The following is a 21,552-nucleotide window of genomic DNA, read 5'->3' on the forward strand; positions in this document are numbered from 1 at the left end:
ATAGATACTGGTGTGGCGGATATAATGAGTATGAATCCTTGCAACTATCAGTTTTAATTACAAATTATTCTCCAGAGTGAAAAAATGAGATGAAATGTAAAACATTCTGAGATTTGAATACCATTGATAATATGAAATGGCTTGACTCTGTTTTGCAAATTTTTTTGCAAATATATTTTAAATTAGCAATTGTCTGAAAAAAAAAAAATCCTTATCCCCTTCAAATGGTACACCACTTCTATGACATTTAAAGTTAGTTATGTGTTTATTTTGTACTTATTTTTAATACAAGCATTAGTGTGAGGCCGATTAAGTGTGCAAAAAAACAAAACAAAATTATTATTAGTAATTTAAATAATTTAAAAAGAATGTTTGTCCCTTGATTTCACGGCATTGGTGTTATCAATGTTAAAACCTTTTTTTTTTTATGTTTAAAAACAAATTAAATATAAAAAGTTGTGGAAAATAATTTTTAAGGTCAAAGTTCAGAGGCTGCTTAAATATGCATATAGGGATTTTTCCCAGCACATTAAAAAGTTATTAATTCACATTTTAACTAATATTTTCACACCAATATTTTTGTTGTAACCCATTTAACCCTCAAAATTTGGTGTTGTAACCCATTTAACCCTCATTAGTGTTAACTTGGTGTTTAAATAATAAAAATTCAATGATAAAAGACAAAAACGACAGCCAAGTTGTCCTTTTATGAATAAAAATTAATGTCAACATGTTACAAAATGTTTACCCTCAGCGTTAATGGGCAAAAACTGAACTGAATGGAAAATTTCAATATTTTGTAAGTTGGAAAGTCAAAAATATTTGAGAATGACCCGTTTGCAATTTTGGTCAGTTCCTCACGTAAATCTGTTGTATGACTTTAGAAAACATGGAACATAGTGCATGAGTCATACGGACTGCTGTTTACAGACTCAGTTATTCACATTAGCTGGAAAGCGAAGTGCGTTTTAAGGGAGCACACTACAGTTGCACATCAGTTTCATCATGAATGACCCAAGAATTGTTACTGTGAGAATGTGTAGTTAAAGATGCACATTGAGATATGTTGTACTTTTAATAAGTGGTGTTTTATAAAAATAAATTAACTGAATAAAATATTTTTATTTAAAATTAACAAATAAAGAATTTGTTTTAATGACATCTCGAGCATAGTCCTTGAAAACAAATAAAAATGTGTTTGAAAAGTCCTTGAAAGTCCTTGAATTTAACTTTGAAGTATCTGTACGAACCCTGTTAAAAATATTTTTTATAAATTGATGGGTTTATCATGTATGCCAAGTTACATATATACACATGAGGGCATACACAAACCGCTGTCGTTCTATCAATCTGTTAAGCTCCGTTCACACCGCAGGCGGCCTGTTGCTAGACTTTGCGATCTGTGTCGCTGGTGGGCATCCTACTGCTGCCGCCGCTCTAACATTATTGGTGGACTGCACAACTGGCCATAGTAGCGTTTGAAATGCTGTTTACAAATTATACTGCCGATAAAACTAAGATATATTAATTTGACAAGGAATCAGTCCTTTTGCCTCTAAAAATGCACATTCTGCAGGGGAGAGCATTTTATATGACCTGCAGCAGTGCTTAATGCATCATATCATTAAACAAGATGAACGTTATATGAGTATATGAATCAAACTCACTCAGAATGCCGACACGGTTTTCCACATATCATTTTATTAGGCCATAACTATGTATGTGGTTAAAGACAAATGATATAGAGCAGTGAAATCGCTCACAGAAACTTTTAACTTCTCCACCTTGCCTACACTGGAGTCGACTCCAGTACCTCACACTCACCCTGCCTGGACACGGATGAGGTAAGCTCCTTTGTCTTCACTCTCATTGGTAGCTGCTCGCGAATGTCGCTCATCATTTGCATAAAGTTTGACATTTTCTCAACTTGTCGCGCCCCACGGCGATCTCTGTCGCCAATGCTCACGACAGCTTGTGTTGCCGGAAGTTGCTGTGCTCTCATTGAAAATGAATGGGATAGTGTCGCTGGTGATGTGAATGTTAGTGATGGGTCGTTCATGAACGGTTCGTTCATTTTGAACAAATCTTTTATGTGACTCAGAAGAACGAGTAGTCTCAGAGAATGATTCCTTCATTTTGTGTTGGCCGCGCATGTGCGTTGCGCAACCTCCGTTCGTTTGTTACGTGAAAACCGCATAGGCGCTGTACAGGAAACAGAAATGATTGGTTCACCTTTCAACACTTTTGGTCCGAGTCGTTCATTCTTTTGTCACGTGAACGCCGTATACGCTATGCATTGCTCACACAGGTAACAGAAATTATTAGTTCACCTCTTGAGTCTTCTGGTCCGAGTCGTTCGTTCTTTTGTCACGTGACAGCTGTATATGCTTTGCATTGCTCACACAGGAAACAGAAATGATTAGTTCACCTCTCGAGTCTTCTGGTCCCTTCTGGCTGTTGAAAATGTAACAATTTAATTTAATTCTGCTCAAATGAACGAAATGACTTGAATAAAGATTCGCTCATTTTGCTGAACAAGACTCAAATATTCAAGTCAGTAAAATGATCCGATCTTCCCATCAAAGGAGACCGGAAATTGTGAAACATACAGCTAATGGTGTGGGACCATTTAATCTGTAATGCGCGCAGCCTTCAAGAGGAGTTGGAAATATAATTAGTTACAACCACATGAATGACTGAGCAAAGTTGTATTTACCAATAAGAAAATCATAATTCTAGGTGATACCTGACATAGGAGCTTCCCAGGTACACTTAAATGTAGCATAAGAACAGAGGCCTAATGCCCAGCATTTTGTCCATGTTTCAAGGCAATGTGGACAACAAATATGTATGTTGATTGCACAGGACATGTTGCCCTTGTTTTTGGAAGACACATTTAGCCTATGTCATGACTGTTGGGTCACGTGTTTGATTTTAAGCTTGTCATTTAACGGTTAATAGCAGATTTATAGTGGTTGTGATAGGCTGAAAGAGTTTCCCTTGTTGGATGTCTGTGGCAGTTCAAGGCAAGCCAGAAGTAAGTCAAGAGGTTGGATATTTTAACGATTTGGAAGTTTGGTGGGCCATAAGCTAGACAATGAGAATTGTCAGTATAATCAGCTATGTACGAGTGCCCAATCCCCGCTTATCTGATTTAACAGCATTTTACACCAGTAAAGATGCTCTGGGATCAGTGAGCTGGAGGACATCAGCTTGTGTGTGTGTGTGTGTGTTAAATAAGACAAGGTCTAGCCAGATGTACATCAGTGCCAGAATCGGCACTTCTGCACTGCAACCGCGGAAAACAGATGTGTTCTTTAATGAGCGAAAGAGGAGAAGAGGAAATATATTAATAGACAGAAATAAAATGTCACAGTGAAATCCAATGTTCTTACGGGGTTCTAATGCCGCAGTCAGATGTTACCAAATCCAACAATCCCTGCTCTCATAAAAAGCATAAATGAATCATCGTCCTGCATCATAAAGGTATGGTTTATGATGTTTTCTGAAATATGAAGTGCAAAACACTTTAGAGTCCTTTGCCAGTAGCTTTTATCCAGCCCTGATGTACAATGTGCCTGTAGTTTCCTCTGAAATAGCTCTGGAGCCAAAGGCCATACTGCTATCATGGCTCTATAGTTGCTTTTTGAAACTGTGCAGCCCACCGAAAAACTCTTGAGATTTACAGCGTCTTGGGGATCCTGAGATTGCCCATATGTTGAAAATGTTCAACTATAGGGATTTACAGAGGAACCTAACAATAAAGCTGTCTCTCTTAGATGGATGAGTATTTGGTGTTACTTAAGAACTGTGAGCTACTATGTGGAGATACCAACAGGATTGTATTTTCTGTAGAGTCTCATTCCCAACTTCCTGTATGTCGTTTTTTATGGAAATAATTTGTCATTCTGACAGTTTCCTAATGTGGGAACCTGTATGTGTTGGTTAAGACATAAGACTAACATGCCATCGAAAACACAATGATTTACTCTCGAATCAGCCCCAATCCCCAAAAATCAGTTTCAATAGCTCTTGCGGTCATTAGGCCCATCAGGCAGTCTGATTTTAATGAGCAGGATGTCCTTTAGTAGCTCTGATCATTTTTGGCATCACAAACAGGATGTTAGGTAATATTTTCACTGAATGATTGCATTGTGGACTGCTGATGAGAATTCTTTGTGGTACAGAAATGCTTTAGTGCTTAATAGCTCACTCTTTCTCAGCAACCCCCCCCCTTTTCCCTTTCCCTTTCCCTTTCCCTTTCCCTCTTCCTTGAAGGGAGTGAGTGGGTGTTCAATAAAAGGTTAGGCTGAGGTCACGAAAGAAGGGAATGAATAGTGTGAAGGGAATGAATGTTCCCACCCCCTCATAAACCCAAACTGGTCTGCAATATTTAGCTGAAATGCACCTCTGATTATTTGCTTGCACGGAATGATTTTATCAGTGCTTGGCATCTGTGGCAAAGCTTTTAGATGCCTTGGTTTTTTTAAGGAGATGAATGTGTGGACATTTTAAGCTCTCGTTTCTGCAGGGTCTTTGCCACCCACCTCAGCATACAGTATTGCATTATCTTTCCTGCAGGGTATGATGTGAATTTCTGTTGGCAGGATCCAGGAGCTATGAAAAACATGCTCTCAGTCAGCCTCTTCTGCCCATGAGTGGTGCCAGTGTGAAACAGACTACCGTGCCCAGTAGCTAGGCCTGGTCTGGTTGGTGCTATGCCAGTTTGGGCAGCCATAAATTGTTCGAGTCTCAAGGTGATGAGAGGAAAAAGGCGATGCCTTGCGACAAAAAACAGTTGTAGGAAGTGAAACAGTGCAACAATTTCCATTTTAGGCACCTTCTTCTGAGTCGTTACCTAGCTACAGTGGCAAACAGCTGTCTTCAGTACTCACCTTACTTACTGAAGTAAACGTCCCATAGGTGGGAGTCAAATATTGCAATGTGAAAAGAGACCTCTGGTGGTATGAGAAGGGGTTGGAAGTGAACTCTTGTTTGGACCAAGCAATCATCAGCAAAAGAAATTGACCCACAGTTATGCATACATTCCTGGCAAAAGTTAGCCAGAGTGCTGGGTCGATGTCCATGTACTGTCAAGCTGGCCTGAAGCAACTACTTAACTTTGTGCCACAAAATACTTGTGCGTCTAGGCCTGTTGAAAGGACGGGATAGAAGCACCCCCATGCCACAGTGACTTCTAAACCTGTGCCTTGGGGCCCAGTAGCAAATGGGATTTGTCTGAGACAATACAGCGTATCGCTTTAAAGCCTTGCTTTTTACGCTTCTACAATCCCTTGCTTTTAGCCAGCATTCTTTGCTAAATAAAATCTTGTACCAAAGACCCCTGCCATTGAGAGCCCAAGTCAGGATTAAGTCCGCTTTCAGAACATGGCTTTTGTATGGCTGGTGCTAAAGCTGGAAGAACACCCCGTTCTCTTTTCTTTCTTTTTCCATCTGTGTCACTCCATCTCACTTTTTCCCCTACGTCTGAGTGAACGTGTCTCCTTTTTGTTTTCCTCTTTTAAACTCCCTTGTGACACTCTGGCACCTGTTTTCCTCGCTAAAGCATTCATTTATAACTGAATTATAAATGAAGATCCCACAATGTGCCTGCCACTCTATGACATGTCCTGACTGGGCAGTTTCCATGGCAACTGAACCCCTCTATCCAAAAGCAATTTAGCCTGTGTGTTGGCGCGTACAATGCCTCTACCCGCTAATGGCCTGGCAAATGAATATTTTACCCTGTAAATATGATGCAGCAATATCACGCTGCAGTTTGGAGGTGTGAATGGGGTAACATTCCATGTACGAGAAGTCCTTTCCCTAGGATTGTGACTTGTCCTCATGATGGAGGTCATAAGGCAATGCAGCTTTGTGATGAAGTGAATGCAGGCGAGAGAGACCTGCTATGCTCATCAGAGAAGATGGGGATTGTACATGAAATGTACTCTGTTTTCCAAAGATTCTCTCTCTCTGCTCGGTGTACAAACTCTATCCGGTAATGGATTTTACTCATCTTCTGTCATGAGACTGAAGCCTCTTTGCTAAATGAAATGCAACATGTTATTTCACTTTGCACATGCTGAAATTTGTGGCCAGAGGAAATATCTGCATCTGCAGCTGCGTTCCATTCCCCTTGGAATAGATGTAATGGAATAGGTTCTTTGTCCTTGTCTCAATGCACCACTCTACTCTCTAAACATGTTCATCCAGAGATCCAGCTGCCTGAAGGCCTAATCTATGATAAAAAAACAATAAAAGCCTGCTTCCTTTGTCAGGGGAGGCAGTGAATTTGTCTCTGGTAGGCTTGTGGACACATTTAGATCCAGATTACAGGTTATGAACAAAAATGAAAGACAAAAAAACACTCATCTATTTGGTTGAAGCCATCTGTAATAGAGCTTTTCAGTTTTTAGTCCTTAAATCCAGAAGAGAATTATAATTTTTGAGCAATGCGTTCCTTCTGGAATTTCCAATGGATTTTTAAAATAGCCTTTGTCAATATATAAATATAAGGTCTGTGATTTAACATTACTTAAAGAGATTTTCTCGTTTTGTTTTATAACTGAAATTACACTTTTTTTTTTTTTAAAGAGGCCCTATTATGCTTATTGGGATTTTACCTTTCCTTTAGTGTGTAATATAGCTGTTTGTGCATGTAAAAGGTCTGCAAAGTTACAGAGCACAAAGTCCACGCCAAAGGGAGTTACTCTCTCCCACAGAAAACACTGCTCCTGAATTGCTTGAAACGCCTGGTTTGCAGTCCAGCCATTACTTCTGTGACATAGCTACGCCACTATGTAACACATTTGCATAATGCCCGCCTATGGGCTATTTTGGCCTGCCCTCAAACAAAGGTAGTTATAGCCGAGGCCAGGATAAGTTGGGTTAGTGTTGTCGCCATGTTGAGAAGACGCTGTTTTCTTCACTGCGAAAGCAAAACCCCTTTGTATGGACTTCCAAAGGCAGACGAATTGAAGTATCAGTGGTTTACCACTATTCCTCAGCAGTACAACCACAACAGTAACAAAATTGTCAATCTCAAGAGTCTTTATAAGTTGTAAAGTGAGGAGATTTACTTATAATTACAAGCTGTAATTTTACGCCCGCTATCCACGGTAGTCCATGGCTAACTTGCTCACTAACTCTCTATTATACCCAGTAATGTCCAAACAGGAGTAAACCTCTGTTCTCCGTTCATAGCTCTGGCAACAAAAGTTCGGCTACACCCATTCCAGCAAAAGATGACTAACTTAGATGCACTACGTGTCTTTTACTTGAAGCTTTGTTAGGTTCACAATAATCAACAGTGTACTTGGTCCCGAGTTACACTACCATTGTTACCGTGATGTAGAGAAATTACACATTTATAACATCACATCTGAAATGTAAGATGTAATATGTAAGAGAGCTACAAAATAAAAACTTACCACTGCGAAACGTCCTGCTCAAGTCGTGCTTGCGAAGGTGGTTCAGGTCGATTAGCTTTTTCTTCCAAACGTTCATTATCGGACTCGGTCTCGAACTGGTACAGAAAAACCGACGCCATTGTTACTGTTGTTACAATAGTGTTTACAGCTGCTCAAGAAGCCTCAGGAGCTGAAACTCGGTTATGGTGTGGGGCGTTACATTTCCGACACCCGCTCTAAGCGGTTAACCAATCACAACAGACTGGGCCAGCTGACCAATCAGAGCAGACTGGGCTTTTCGGAAAGGGGGGCTTTAAAGAGACAGGAGCTAAAACAGAGCATCTCAGACAGAGGGTGAAAAGAGGTGCTGCAGCAATGTACAGTATGAGAAAAATTATATGTTTTTTGAACATTAAAGCATGTAAACCTATTCTAGTAGCACCAAAATAAAATTATGAACCTGTAAATGAGCATAATATGGGCTCTTTAAAAATTCTATGGCAGAATAACCTTTGGGTTGGTGTAAAAATGTATGTCATAAGAAATAGACCATTTATATTGGTTTTGCTGATTAATCAGAGCTGATAGTTACTTTTTGGAACTATTGGTTATCAGCAAAATTGATGCTGATAGTTGCCGGTAGTTGTTTTTTTTCTTTTTTCTCTCCATGTTCCTCTGTGGCTGGCGCTGGAGGATTCTACAGTTAGAGCTATAGAGTTCTATATAGTATAGAATTACGGTTAGAAAGTGCTTAAAAAGAAAGCATTGTAATGGACTCAAGTCTCTGTCATTTCAAAACAACAGTCCCTGGTGTTTTTTTGGGCTTGTTTATGTCCCTTGTTATGCACCAAATCTTTCATCAAATTTTTTTTCTGGTTATTATTGGGATTTTGGTGAAACAATAAACTGCATCTTGGATTATATTCATTTTGTATTCTTGTAGCCTCTATGTCTGTGCCCATCATAGTAAGGAAAGACTTTATCGATTTTAAAAACTATCAGCCGATTAATAATTATCTGCCTTTTCTACCACCTTAGTTATTGTATTGGCAAAATCCACTACCAGCTGACCTCTAGTCATGACTGAACAGCTCTACATGGGTTTGCTAACCCCATGAAATATGTTGATTTATTCCTAAAGCCCAAAGTTGTACTTCGAACGCAGGCCTGTAAAAGTATACTCCATTTGACGGTGCGTACATACACGACTGCTGTGAGATGCCGGACAATTTCTCTTCAGGAGTTTAGACCCATAAAGATATTTTTATATTCCTTGAGACTCGAGTTACAGTATACAAATGCAGGTTCCTCCTGATTTCCTCACACACACACACATTTGACATGCTTATCTACTGTTGTTGTTTTTACCTTCATCTCCTGTTATTGAACACGATTACATCTATTGTTTCTTCGTGACAGCCGTGGCTCAGATGTGAGAGTTGCTATCTTGTGGATCCACTTATTCATGCAAATAATTCCAGGTGCATGCGCATTCTGCGTGCTCATAGACCCGCGGTTAGAAAAATTTGGCTGCACACATTCAGTGCTAGAGCACTCTGCTAATGATGAGATTTGCGTCATATGTCCTGTGCGTTTGTGTCTGACCGAAGTAGACTTTGGGCTTAAGGGAACAGGAAATTGAGGTGGGACATATTGAAGGGCTTGTCCTTTTTTCTTTTTTTAGTAGCCAATAGGTTGTAATTTACGACAAAGACATAAACCATGTTTTGCTTCTTGCTTTTGCTAGTGATTGGTGATATTAAGCGGAAGGGACGTTCTCATTCTACAGAGCATTTTATTGGAAGAACATTTTAAATGCTTATCTGCTAAAAGATAATTTAGTCAAAATTTACCTAGTAGTAAACTAGCATATAGATGACCTAAAAGCTAACAGACATGTCTAAAAACTGGTTGATTTCATGGCTCTTAAGCAAGCCTCCAGTTTATTTTTTCTGGTAGACTGCCCTTGAGTTACTAGGTGATAGTGATGTGTGTCATACACATAAAATAAGTTGGTCTCTTTAGAGCAGTGAGGCTTAATCTTCATGTCTCGCTCAGCAGAGGCGGATGTCTCCAATTAAAAAGCCAAAATCAAATCAAACACAGACATGACTGCACTTCCCTGTCCATATTCTTTGAATATATGGTACACATTACCGACTTTTATGGAGTATGGTAATATACCGATCTTTCTGAGTGCACAGCACCAATAAATCGTAGCTGACATGAGTGCAGCAGTTATTGCGGCCAATTTCCACTGGTTAATGACTGGCTTGGCTCCAGGGACTCAAGTGAAGTGATCTCTTAATTTTGTTGCAGATTATTAATAAGGGGATTAAAGGATGGGATTCTATTTGTCCGAAGACATCCTGTCAAAAACTTGACAACACATGAGCACCAATCTACCGTGATCTATCATGAAACCAATACGGTATCAGCTAAGTCACGGTATCCGCACTTCTGTAGAAGCACTCAGGATGAACTGTGTTGCCAGCTTTTTTGTCTGAAGCTGTAGTGCTCCAGTGCTTCCTTTTAAATGTTTGCCAGAAATGTCCATGCTTATGTTTTCTTTTGAAGTGCAAGAGTGCTGCCTTTCTCCTGGGATCTGCATGGAGTCAGAGATCTAACAACGGGTGGTGAATGGAACGATGACTGTGAGAATATCTTCCATTTGAGTGGTCTCAACAGGGCTCTACAGGCTGAAGCAAGGATCGTTCTGCAATGCTGTTAAAGCCCAGTTGTAGGCAGGCATTACTTGGTGCAGACCACAGGAAGTCCAGTGAAGAGAGAGGGAGTTTGGTAGCTTCAGAAAGTAAAGCTAACTCTGGTAAAGATTGGCGCCCACATAGGCAGGAAAACTGCGCCTCTCCACAGCTTTGAGCCTCCCTAATGTCTGCCACACTATCACTGTGTAACAAGAGCCCCAGCTTTTGGGTTGCAGGATTTCTTTTTCATTGAAGTTCATTTTCCCTCACCTCTATTTTGTTGATGGGCTGTTTTGACTCGTGATAAATTATATTTTGCTTACAGATAATGAAGCGTGTTTTTTTAGAATCAATAGGATTTTTGAACTATGTTAAAATTTCCATGACAATTAAACACCCCCATCCCAATTATTTAGATTTTTTTTTTTTATTCAATTCAACATAAATTAAATTGAGTTCAATATACTGCCATGATGTATACTTTTGATTGTACTTAACCAATGTACTTTATGATTTTCTATATATATGCATTACAAGTAATAAGAGAGATTTTTCCACCCTGGGGAGCTGGGGACTGTGCGTAACATTCAGAATCAGAATGAGCTTTATTGGCAAGTATGCTTACACATAAAAGGAATTTGTCTTGGTGACAGGAGCTTCCAGTGTACAACAATACAAAAACAGCAGCAAGAAATAGATAATAATAAAAAATAATTATACACATACGTACAGACACACACATACGTGCATACACACATACACATGGGTAGTGCAAATCTAATACAATCTGTTATCTGTTATGTACAGTGCAAATACATATCTGTTATGTACAGTGCAAATGTTTTTTTGTTTGTTTTTTTCTCGGAGGAGTGAAATGGCAGAAGAGGTTGGATGTGTTGGATAAATATAAAAAAGACAAAACTGTGTATTGCACATTAATTATTGCTCAATGGGGCAATTTAACTTCATGAGATGGATAGCCTGAGGGAAAAAACTGTTCCTGTGCCTGATGGTTCTGGTGCTCAGAACTCTGAAAAGTCAGCCAGAAGGCAACAGTTCAAAAAGGTAGTGGGCAGGGTGAGTGGGGTCCAGAGTGATTTTTCCAGCCTTTTTCCTCACTCTGGAAGTGTATAGTTCTTGAAGGGGGGGCAGGGGGCAACCAATAATCCTCTCAGCAGTCCGAACTGTCCTTTGTAGTCTTCTGATGTCTGATTTCGTATCTGAACCAAACCAGACAGTTATTGAAGTGCAGAGGACAGGCTCAGTGACTGCTGAGTAGAACTGAATCAGCAGCACCTGTGGCAGGTTGAATTTCCACAGCTGGCGAAGGAAGTACAACCTCTGCTGAGCCTTTTTCACAGTGGAGTCAATGTGGGTCTCCCACTTTAGGTCCTGTGAGATGGTAGTGCCCAGGGACCTGAATGACTCCACTGCTGCCACAGTGCTGTTTAGAATGGTGAGGGGGACATTGTTGGGGTGTTCCTCCTAAAGTCCACTATCATCTCCACCGTTTTGAGCGTGTTCAGCTCAAGGTTGTTTTGACTGCACCAGACAGCCAGCTGTTCAACCTCCCTTCTGTATGCAGACTCATCATCATCTCGGATGAGGCCGATGACAGTGGTGTCGTCTGCAAACTTCAAGAGCTTGACACAGGGGTCCTTGGCGATGCAGTCATTGGTGTAGAGGGAGAAGAGTAGTGGGGAGAGCACACATCCCTAGGGGGTCACCAGTGCTGATTGTACAGGTGCTGGAAGTGAATTTCCCCTGTCTCACAAGCTGCTGCCTGTCTGTCAGAAAGCTGGTAATCCATTGACAGATAGACATGGGAACAGAGAGTTGGTGTAATTTATTCTGGAGTATAGCTGGGATGATGGTGTTGAAAGCCAAACTGAAGTCCACAAAAAAAGGATCCTTGCATATGTCCCTGGTCTGTCCAGATGTTGCAGGATATGATGCAATCCCATCTTGACTGCATCATCCACAGACCTGTTTGCTCGATAAGCAATTGAAGGGGATCTAGAAAGGGTCCAGTGATGTTCTTCAGGTGGGCCAACACCAGTCTCTCAAATGACTTCATGACCACAGACATCAGGGCGACAGGTCTGTAGTCATTAAGTCCTGTGATTTTTGGTTTCTTTGGGACAGGAATAATGATTGAGCATTTGAAGCAGCATGGGACTTCACACTGCTCCAATGATCTATTGAAGATCTGTGTGAAGATGGGGGCCAGCTGGTTAGCACAGGATCGAAGACACGCTGGTGAGACGCCATCTGGGCCTGAAGCTTTCCTTGTCTTTTGTTTACGAAAGACTTGGCTCACATCATCTTCACAGATCTTAAGTGCAGGTTGAGTAGCAGGAGGGGGGAGGAAGGGGGTTGCAGGAGGTGTTGGTGTTTGTGTGAAGTGAAGGTCAAAGTGGGTGTGGGGTGTGAGATTGGGCCTTTCAAATCTGCAAATTTGAGAATAATGCATAAAATCTTAATGGCTTTATTTTTTTCATGCAAAATATTTTGTCTACATTTTACTTTTAAATGTTGGGTAAAATATGTCCCAGAAATTTTGGACAGTTTTCATGGGAACTGTTTCATACACCAGTTTCATGCTCCCTTCAGACTTCCCTTCCTCTCCATTTGCTTTCACTCTTTCGCTTTACTGTAGCTGTTCTCTTGTTGTTCTTGCCTTATTAAACCTAAAACCATGTTTGATCCATTTGTGGTGGAACAAGACTATTATCCGGCTTGTGTGCTTGTGTTTGATTGAAAGTAATGTTTGGTTAATGTGCGCTGTGGTTGTTTAAAAGGGTCACAGCAGTGAGTATTTGTACACTGAGGGCCTAGCTCTAAGTAAAGTAGAGAAACAATGTGAACGACCATAGACAAAGGTTATTAATGACGGCTATCACTTATGTTTGTTGTTTTTGCTGATGGCACATCTTTGAGGCCATTATTGTTACCGGTGTGAAATGAAATTTCCCATGTTCCAAATTTCATGAGCTTTCTAAATGAGTATACAGCCCTCTGGAGAGTCTGCGTAAATGTTGCCATTACATGCAAAGAAAAATTAAAGCGGGCCTTCAAACAAAAGCACACAATTCAAAAATATGCATGCTAGCCCACTTTTTTAAAATGAGAGAGTTTGTTCTCATACAGCTTGTCATCACAATGTCAGAAGAATAGTCACTTTTTTTCTGCAACACTTGCCTTGGAAAGTTGGATTGCACCAGCAGGAAATTGAAAGTAATTTGCTATAAATCATCATTACTTTGAGAAGCTGCTATTGATGTGGTTTACGTTGACTGATGAATGCAGGTGATGTTGCCGGTGTGATTACCAGCCATTATCTCCTGCAGGATTATGCTAATCAGTTGAATTGTGATACTCTCTGGCTTGATGATCTCAGTTATTGAGCAATTTACTTTGTCTAATGCTATCTGCAGACGTAAGGAATGCTTTAAATCATCAATTAGGAGTGAGAGCTGAATAAGCTTGGTTTATTTGCTCCTTCTTAGTCTTTTTCTTGCTCTTTTGCCATACATCGTTATTTATTCTGCCTTGTGTAGGTGGTTCTGCAACGTTTTGTTTGTATGCCGGTGCACACAGAAAGCAAGTTTTACCAAATAGAGCTCAGTTAGAATGTTACCATATGGTACCCAAAAAATTATTACAAGATTATCATCAGAGTATAGAGTATCATTAGAGTATCAACTCCTCAAGTGTCTCCACACACAGTAGAACTCCATTAGAGTGTCAACATAAAGAACGTCTCTAGAGTGTCATTGTGTAGAGCCCCTCTAGTTTTACCATATAGAATTGTAATAGAGTGTCACCATATAGAACTATGTTGCCATATAGAGCTGCACTACTATTTAGAACTCCTTTGGTGTCACCATATAGAACTATGACCCCATTTACACTAGGGATGTGCGAGACTAGTCATTTTAAGGGTACTGATGCTACTAGTCAACACTGGAATTACTAGTTGTTCAATATTTTTCCCCATTAAAATTTTCAACATTTTAACACATTTACGTTTGGCTGGACCCCACTCATATTTTTTATTTTTTTATTTATTTATTTTTTTTTTACAAAGAATGCCCTTAAATTGTCTTGTTAATGTTACATTTTACATATAATAAAAAATAAAATTAAAAAAAAGAGGATATCTGGAGCAGATGTATATAGAGTTTCATTTCACCTCAGGCCACATGTGCTTCTCTCTCTCACTCGCAGCACACATAGGAAAATGTCGCAGGAAAATGTGCAAACTAGCTGTGAATTCACTTGGTACGAAAAAAAACCCTATTGTTTTTGTCGGGATTTTTATTACTATTTTTCTGCCCTAAAACTGATCGTGCAGACCAAACCGTAAGGCCTAGACACTTGAAACTTTCAGGGACGGTAGTACTCCGGCTGGCTAGCTATATGCATGGAATTGGCCCGATCGGCCTATAGGTGGCTCTATAGAACAACAACAACAACAACAAAAAAACAAACACATTTTGGGCCATAACACTTGAACAGTAAGGGCTAGAAACAAAAGTATTTTTTCCCAGCGATTCCTTGCATCATAAGCTCTGGCCAATTTTCCCGCTATTTTGGATTGTTTGAAAAAAATAAATAAATCAAAATTAACTCATCCTAGGCCGTTTGCCCGATCGGAACCAAACCAGTGCAAAGGAATTTTGAACTTTTGATTTATCGTCATATGGTACACCAAAAATTTTGAACGGATTGAGATGTAATCACCAAATTTGGTACACTTATGTATGGGGTCATTCTGAGGACACACAAAATTGCATGCCTCTGCCTCTTGGTGGTGTTATAATAATGAAAAAACTAAAAATGGTTCTAACTATGGAACCGTTGGTCCGATCGACTTGAAAATTTGCATGCAGTGCCTTTGTCCGAGGTGCCATCAAGGTTTATGAGGACAGTTGCATATCTTGAAAATCATGGCCGCCTTTGACAAAATCATCTTTTGGCAGCTATTTGAACTAGTCCTAGACCGTTTGCCCGATCAGAACCAAACCAGTGCAGAAAGATTCTCTGGAGTCCCAGTATTAATAATTATCAAAAAAGTTTTACTAAACGGTTATAACTCTTGAACAGAATGAGATATCACCAAATTTAAAGCACTTATGAAGGAGGTGAATCTGAGGACACAAGAAAAAGTTGCATGCCTATGCCTCTTAGTGGCACTATTACAGTCAGGAATGTAAAAATACCATATCTCTGTGCTATCTAACCTGATGTTTCTGAAAATTAAGGCACTTTATCAATGATTTAGTTGCTAACAGACTGTCTAATTAATACTTAATATCTGTTACATATGTACATTGAACCCCATTAATCACTGCTTGCAGCTATATTATTGTAATTGTTACTGGTTAATGTTTTTTACCAAACAGCTGTCATATTAGATCCAATGTTAATGCACGTTAGAAATACGTGCAACTTTGCAGCGCATTTCTTTCTCTCATAGATTTGGCTAACCTGTTAATTATTTTCAACAATGTCCTCACTGTTTTAATGTGTTAAGTAACTTTAACTCGATGAAGTCAGTTTAGAACAGGCTATTGGTTGCTCTGTTGGTCCTGCACTGCCTATTCGTTCAGTTGTTTTCAATAAATATGCCTGTAGGCATAAAGGTTTATTCAGTGAATGCTTGTCATGTTCTATATTTAATGTACAATGATCATAAAAGGCAAGCACGTCACAGATAAATGCCCCTTTTCAGTGGAATTTAGTGTCTGATTTGGCCATATTTTAAATGGGTTGCATTTAAACATTTTAAGAGGGTTTCTTACTTTTTAGACTAGTCGACTAGTGGACTACAAAATTTATGTTTAAACATCAGTGAAATTAGTTGTTCTGCACTACCCTAGTTTACATCTGGTTTTAAGATGTGTCTCGGGTGATCCGATCACATGTGGTCAGGTGAGACACATCATTGTTTACACCTGGTCGCTTACATGCATCTCCTATGACCACTTGTGTTCGGATTTTGATGGGAGGGTCTCTCTGATTTCATGATGACATACATCAGTCACGATATTGTTGTGTTGCATAAACAGTACAATGTTTTTTTTACTGTTTTAAGACGGTTTCTTACTTTTTAGACTAGTTAGCCAGTAGAGTACAAAATTTACATTTAAACATCAGTTAAATTAGTCGTTCCGCACATCCCTAGTTTACATCTGCTTTTAAGATGTGTCTCGGGTGATCCGATCATATGTGGTCATGCGAGACACATCGTTGTTTACACCTGGTTGCTTAAATGTGTCTCCTGTGACCACTTGTGTTCGGATTTTGAGGGGAGGGTCTCTGATTTCATGAAGACATTGATCAATCACGATGTCGGTGAGTTACTGCATGATAATTAAAAAAAAAGTCATAAAAGACAAAAGAAAGCATGAATAAAACCAGTGCGCTGTTTCACCCAGATGCAGTTGAAATTTAATCTAACCACAAATGCAACATTTTGAGCAGAATTCTCAGTTATTTTAGTGGAGTTATCTGTATTAAAGGTGCTTTAGATGTTCATGCTTCTCATCTGTGTCCCTTCATGTTGATAACAGACACACTGAAGAAGTTCTGTGAAGTTCTCGTGCTTGTGTATGTATTTGCTTTTTTTTTAATGTTTCAGTTCGGACGTTTTTCCTTTTAAAGCGCTCGTAACTGGCAAAGCTTACTGTTGTTTTTGTGCAGTGGTTGACTGACAGGTGAAGGGGGATATTTCACTGCTGTCCTGGACGCATCAGGACAAATTAGCATTTACACCTCAAATGTGATGTGGTCGCATCCGTTTTTGTCTACCTCCTTATGTGGTTTTTGTGATCCGATCACAAAACGTTTTACACCTGTTTAACACTGACCACTTGCGATCGGATCACCTGAAACACATCTTAATACCAAGTGTAAACCGATATGTTGCCAATAGAACTGCACTATCATAAAGAACTCCATTAGTGTTACCACATAGAACTATGCTACCATACAGAACTGCACTGTCATATAGTACTCCACTTGTTCTGTATGTTGAGTTGTGGCCTGATACTAAACATAGAAAGATGCATCAAACACACTAGCCCCCTTTTATTCTAAAGGATAAAGGGATTTCTTGAGGGAACTCTTTGACCTCTAAAAACACGTCTGTATTCATTACTATACATGTCCTTCCTCTATCGCCCGTTTTCATCAGGTTCAGACGCTGAATGTTTTTAACCTCAATAAAGCTGATGGAGAGCTGTTGACACAACTGATTATGGAGCTGTCTTTCATTTCATATTACCTATCTCCCTCATCTAGTCACTCATACAGCTGTCTCTCAGCCTGTGGGCTAGCCTTTATTCCCACATAGCCTCTCTTACAACTCAATACAATCTGAGGCCAAAGATAAGTTAAGCAGGAGTGATATTTGAGATGGCCTCAGTTAGTGCCCTTTCACCTCAATGATTTGCATCAGGTCCCGTTAATGCTTCATGCCCGTTATATGGAGCAGGAGATTTGGGCGTAGACAGGCCGATGAGTGAGCGAATAACGTGACTGTTGACAGTGACAGCGTAGCAGGTTTGTTTTGGAGCTGCTCTTTGGATGCAGTCCAACCTAAAGGAAGCCTAAAAGAAACAGAATAATGCTTTTTGACTGCCCGTTCTCATCCAAACTCTCTTCAGAGTAAAATTATATCATCAGCTATGCATCTAAGAATTTTATCAGACAGGAATCAGACTCCACCATGCATTTCCTTAATTTTTCATGTTCAGCATCACCCACTGTGTGTAGAACTCCACTAATATTAGCATGTAGAACTCCATTAGAGTGTCACTGTATATAATTATTCTACTTACCATTTAAAACACCACTAAATCCATTAGAGTGTTACCAATAGATACCCTTTAATGTTTCCAAATAGAATGCCATTAGAGTGTCACCATATAAAATTATATTGCAATGAGCTGAAGGGAGACTTGAGAGACGCTACCTCCCACTGAAACTTTATCCGCTGGGTGTTGCTGTTTGACAGGGTTACTTTAGAAAGATGACTGCCATACACATTGTTTGAGCTCACATTTCTTAATATTTTATTTGTTTTATTTATGTACAGTCGTTTATTTTAATCACCCGAATTTTGGAGAAATTGCCTCCCTTGCATACTCGGAGAAATCGCGACCATGCATGTCCATGAACTTAATGCATGCCCAAACCCATGACATTCTCAGAACTACTTGCTGAAGAGTGGAGTTTTGATAAATCATTCATGTCTGTTGCACCTTGGTTTCATGCACTACATGTTTCACATCAGTCAGTTGCAGTTACTGCAGTTTACTTTCATAGCCATCACTCATCCATTAGACCTTCACACGTCCATGTTCTGAATAATTTACCAGCTTCGTTCTCAGAAGCCAAGAATGAAGACGCCAGTGGCGCTCACAGCCGTGAGTCTACACACAAGCAAACATCTTTGTAGAATGAGGATTTAATCGCTGGCTTTTTAGCCTGTGTGCCACGGTGTGAGATGGCAGAAAGAAGCTGTGCTCCCCTTGAATTTCCTCAGATACCAGTCTCTTTAAAATTGAATTAGCCCTGTAGCTCCTTGATTCTGGCCCTCAGCTAATTCTTCATCAGATATCCTCGGCTCTGGATTGTACTTAATTCAATTCGGCACATTTCTAAGTCTCTTTATACTTCAGAGCGAGAGGAAGCCGTTTAAACTCGGGCGCTTATTTCTTAGCCTATTTTTAAGCTTCACATCGACTCAATAAAGATGGAAAAGTAATGATGACTGTATCCCTAATGGTTAAAAATGAGATTGCTTGGAAAGTAAAGAGTTTTGTGGAGTGAACTGAGAAGAAATGATCTTTGATAATGTTGTTCTTTCTCTCTAGCACACTACTTGACAGGGGAACCTGCGATCCAGCCACCTGAATTGGCTTTTGGAAATTCTGAAAGTGCATCTTGGTTATAAAACGGATTGTTCCGGTCCTTGGATGCTAGTTGTTCAAATAGCATTCCAGCCCTGCTGGAAATCCACAGTATAGTGACAGTGACTGTAAACTGTTACTGCAACTGTTAAGTGAATTCGCCCTATAGTCTTTCCTCATTCTTTTACATGTTTTCGTGGTGAATGTCCTTGATTCCCAAGTTTCTCACAGTCCTTTTGTCTTTTCATTCTCTATGTGTAGATGAAACTATGGAACAAGTACAAGGTGACCAGTATTCCCTCTCTGGTTTTCATCGATGCAGCCACGGGGAAGGTGGTATGTCGGAATGGCCTTCTGGTGGTACGGGACGATCCGACAGGTGAGTACTAGCTTTCGATTTCCGCCGACCCATTTAAACTTTTTCGGTGCTTTCCCCTATCCCACCTAAATATGCATAGATCGCTCTATGTAAGTCATTTGTAGGCTGATTCGACTGAAATGTTTAGCACCGTGACATAACCAAAACTTTGCAGTTTGTTTGAAGCATCCCAACAAGCCCGACACAGCAACATTGTCTCAACCAATGGTGGGAATTTGTGGTGGGAGTACCTGTTTTACCAACCAGTGGAAGGGAACACGGGTGGAGTGTTCGGTGAATCATAGTTTTGCAATTCCGCAGTTGCAATTGGGGGCACTAGAGGCTCAGAAATTACACACTTCACCTTTAATTTGACTCAGCTTTTGCATGCTCAGTCTGTCACATTACACACTTGACTTGGCACCAACTTACATGGCTGTCCTTCACTGCTCTTCACCTGTGCATATGGTAAAAGTATTTAAAGACCTCAATGCATTTGATAGCCCTCAGTCCCTGGTGGTGTCATCTGCATACTTTTACATCTTGCTCTTAAAACAGCACCTAGCCTTTCGCTCAGCAGCCGAAAGAAAGGCTTGGTTATATTAATTTAAAAAGGCAGGGAGTCTCTGAGAGTCTCTACATCTGTAGGAAAACAACGATGGTTCAGAAGAATTTGTCATGTGATCAACATGACAGATTGTCCTCCACAGCCTAATGAGACCCTGCTCCAACAGTAACCAGTGGTAACAGTGAAAAATTAACTCAGTGATTCATGAAGCACAGTGCCTTTCTGAAACACTGCAGTGCAGGATTGATAACTCTGCTTTCACTGTGATGACATAGCCAAGGGCTTTTGTTCGAAAGCATGTGAGGACTGGAATATGTGGTGTGTTTGTGTATGCATGTGTGTGTGTGTGTGTGTGTGTGTGTGTGTGTGTGTGTGTGTGTGTGTGTACTCCGTAGTTAGAACAGGAGTAGGTTCAGAAGCAGTGGGTTTGAAAGGGTGGGAAGGGGTCCTTTCACGACAAAAGACCCCAGGCTGAATGTGTGGGGGTTTCAGAATCCCAACAACTTGCAGAAACTTCTTAGTGCTTTGTGCCCATTCTGGCTAATAAAGCCTATAATAAAGAACCACAATCATGTAAAAGCTCTGTTCCAAAACCTAGTGAGCTGTCTTGATGTCGACGAACTACATCCACCAATCCACTGTTTTTCAATTGTCATCCTGTGTAAACACACCCTAGATGGGCGTTGTTGACCGCTGCACTGCGTTTTGCTGCTTTTCTAGCATCTTGCGCTGAAGCGGCACATTTTTTTTAGACAGCTTGTCAAGTTAAAAAGAACTTTTAAAAGTGTGTTTAGAGACACCTGCATGCCACATAAATGGTGGTCAATAGCACACGTACAGCATTTCATCTGGAAAGCAACGCATTCTAGTTAACATCTGCTAAACGTCTTTAAAAGATCAGATTTACAAACATTCTAAACCATAAATGTCTCAAACATCTGCTAGAATTGTGAGAGTCAACTTACAATTAATTCTAATAGTTTGACATTAGCATGTTGCTACGCTAATGACACAGTACTCTAGGCATAAATAATACACTCAGATATTTATTAAAATTGAATTATAAGTCAGTCTAATTAAAAACTGACTATTTATTGAAAAATGTGGCTATAAAATGAAAAATAAGTATTTCTTTTGATTTGTTTTTGTTTTGGCTTGTTTTCCCAATGTAAATATCTAAAACTCCTTTAAAACAATGTACATTTTCTTTAGCAGCTATAGTGCAGAAGAAAAAAGTGTTATCTGAGAATGTTGAATATAAAATTAAAAATACAAATATTGTAAAATATCTAAAAATCCTTTAAAAAAAGATGCATTCACCTGAGAAGCAGCATATAAGATATTTAGACTTACTTTTAGAGAATAGATCTTGAATACAAGTATATTTAGTCTTTACTGCACTCGCAGAAGTATAACCAAGTGAAAAAATACACGTATGTACAAAATACAATTATATTTAAGATACAGTCTCTTAAAGCAAGTCTAAATATCTTATATGTTTTTTCTCAAGTAAATTAAGGATTTTTAGACTATTTTAAATGGAAAACAAGACAAAAACACTTGATAACAATAGGATTTTTTGCAGTGA

General features: G+C 39.6%; 1 protein-coding gene across 3 annotated transcripts in view; it reads left to right on the forward strand.

The window, feature by feature from the left end:
- LOC127430307 (nucleoredoxin-like) overlaps nt 1-21,552 on the forward strand; it is a 100,596-nt gene that overhangs the window by 52,649 nt on the left and 26,395 nt on the right. For all 3 annotated transcript variants that reach the window (XM_051680028.1, XM_051680029.1, XM_051680031.1), the window contains exon 2: nt 19,300-19,417. In XM_051680028.1, the coding sequence (XP_051535988.1) occupies nt 19,300-19,417 (118 nt within the window). The remainder of the gene's footprint in view (nt 1-19,299; nt 19,418-21,552) is intronic.

This window comes from Myxocyprinus asiaticus, chromosome 39 (assembly GCF_019703515.2).
Source record: "Myxocyprinus asiaticus isolate MX2 ecotype Aquarium Trade chromosome 39, UBuf_Myxa_2, whole genome shotgun sequence".
In the NCBI taxonomy this organism is placed as follows: domain Eukaryota; kingdom Metazoa; phylum Chordata; class Actinopteri; order Cypriniformes; family Catostomidae; genus Myxocyprinus; species Myxocyprinus asiaticus.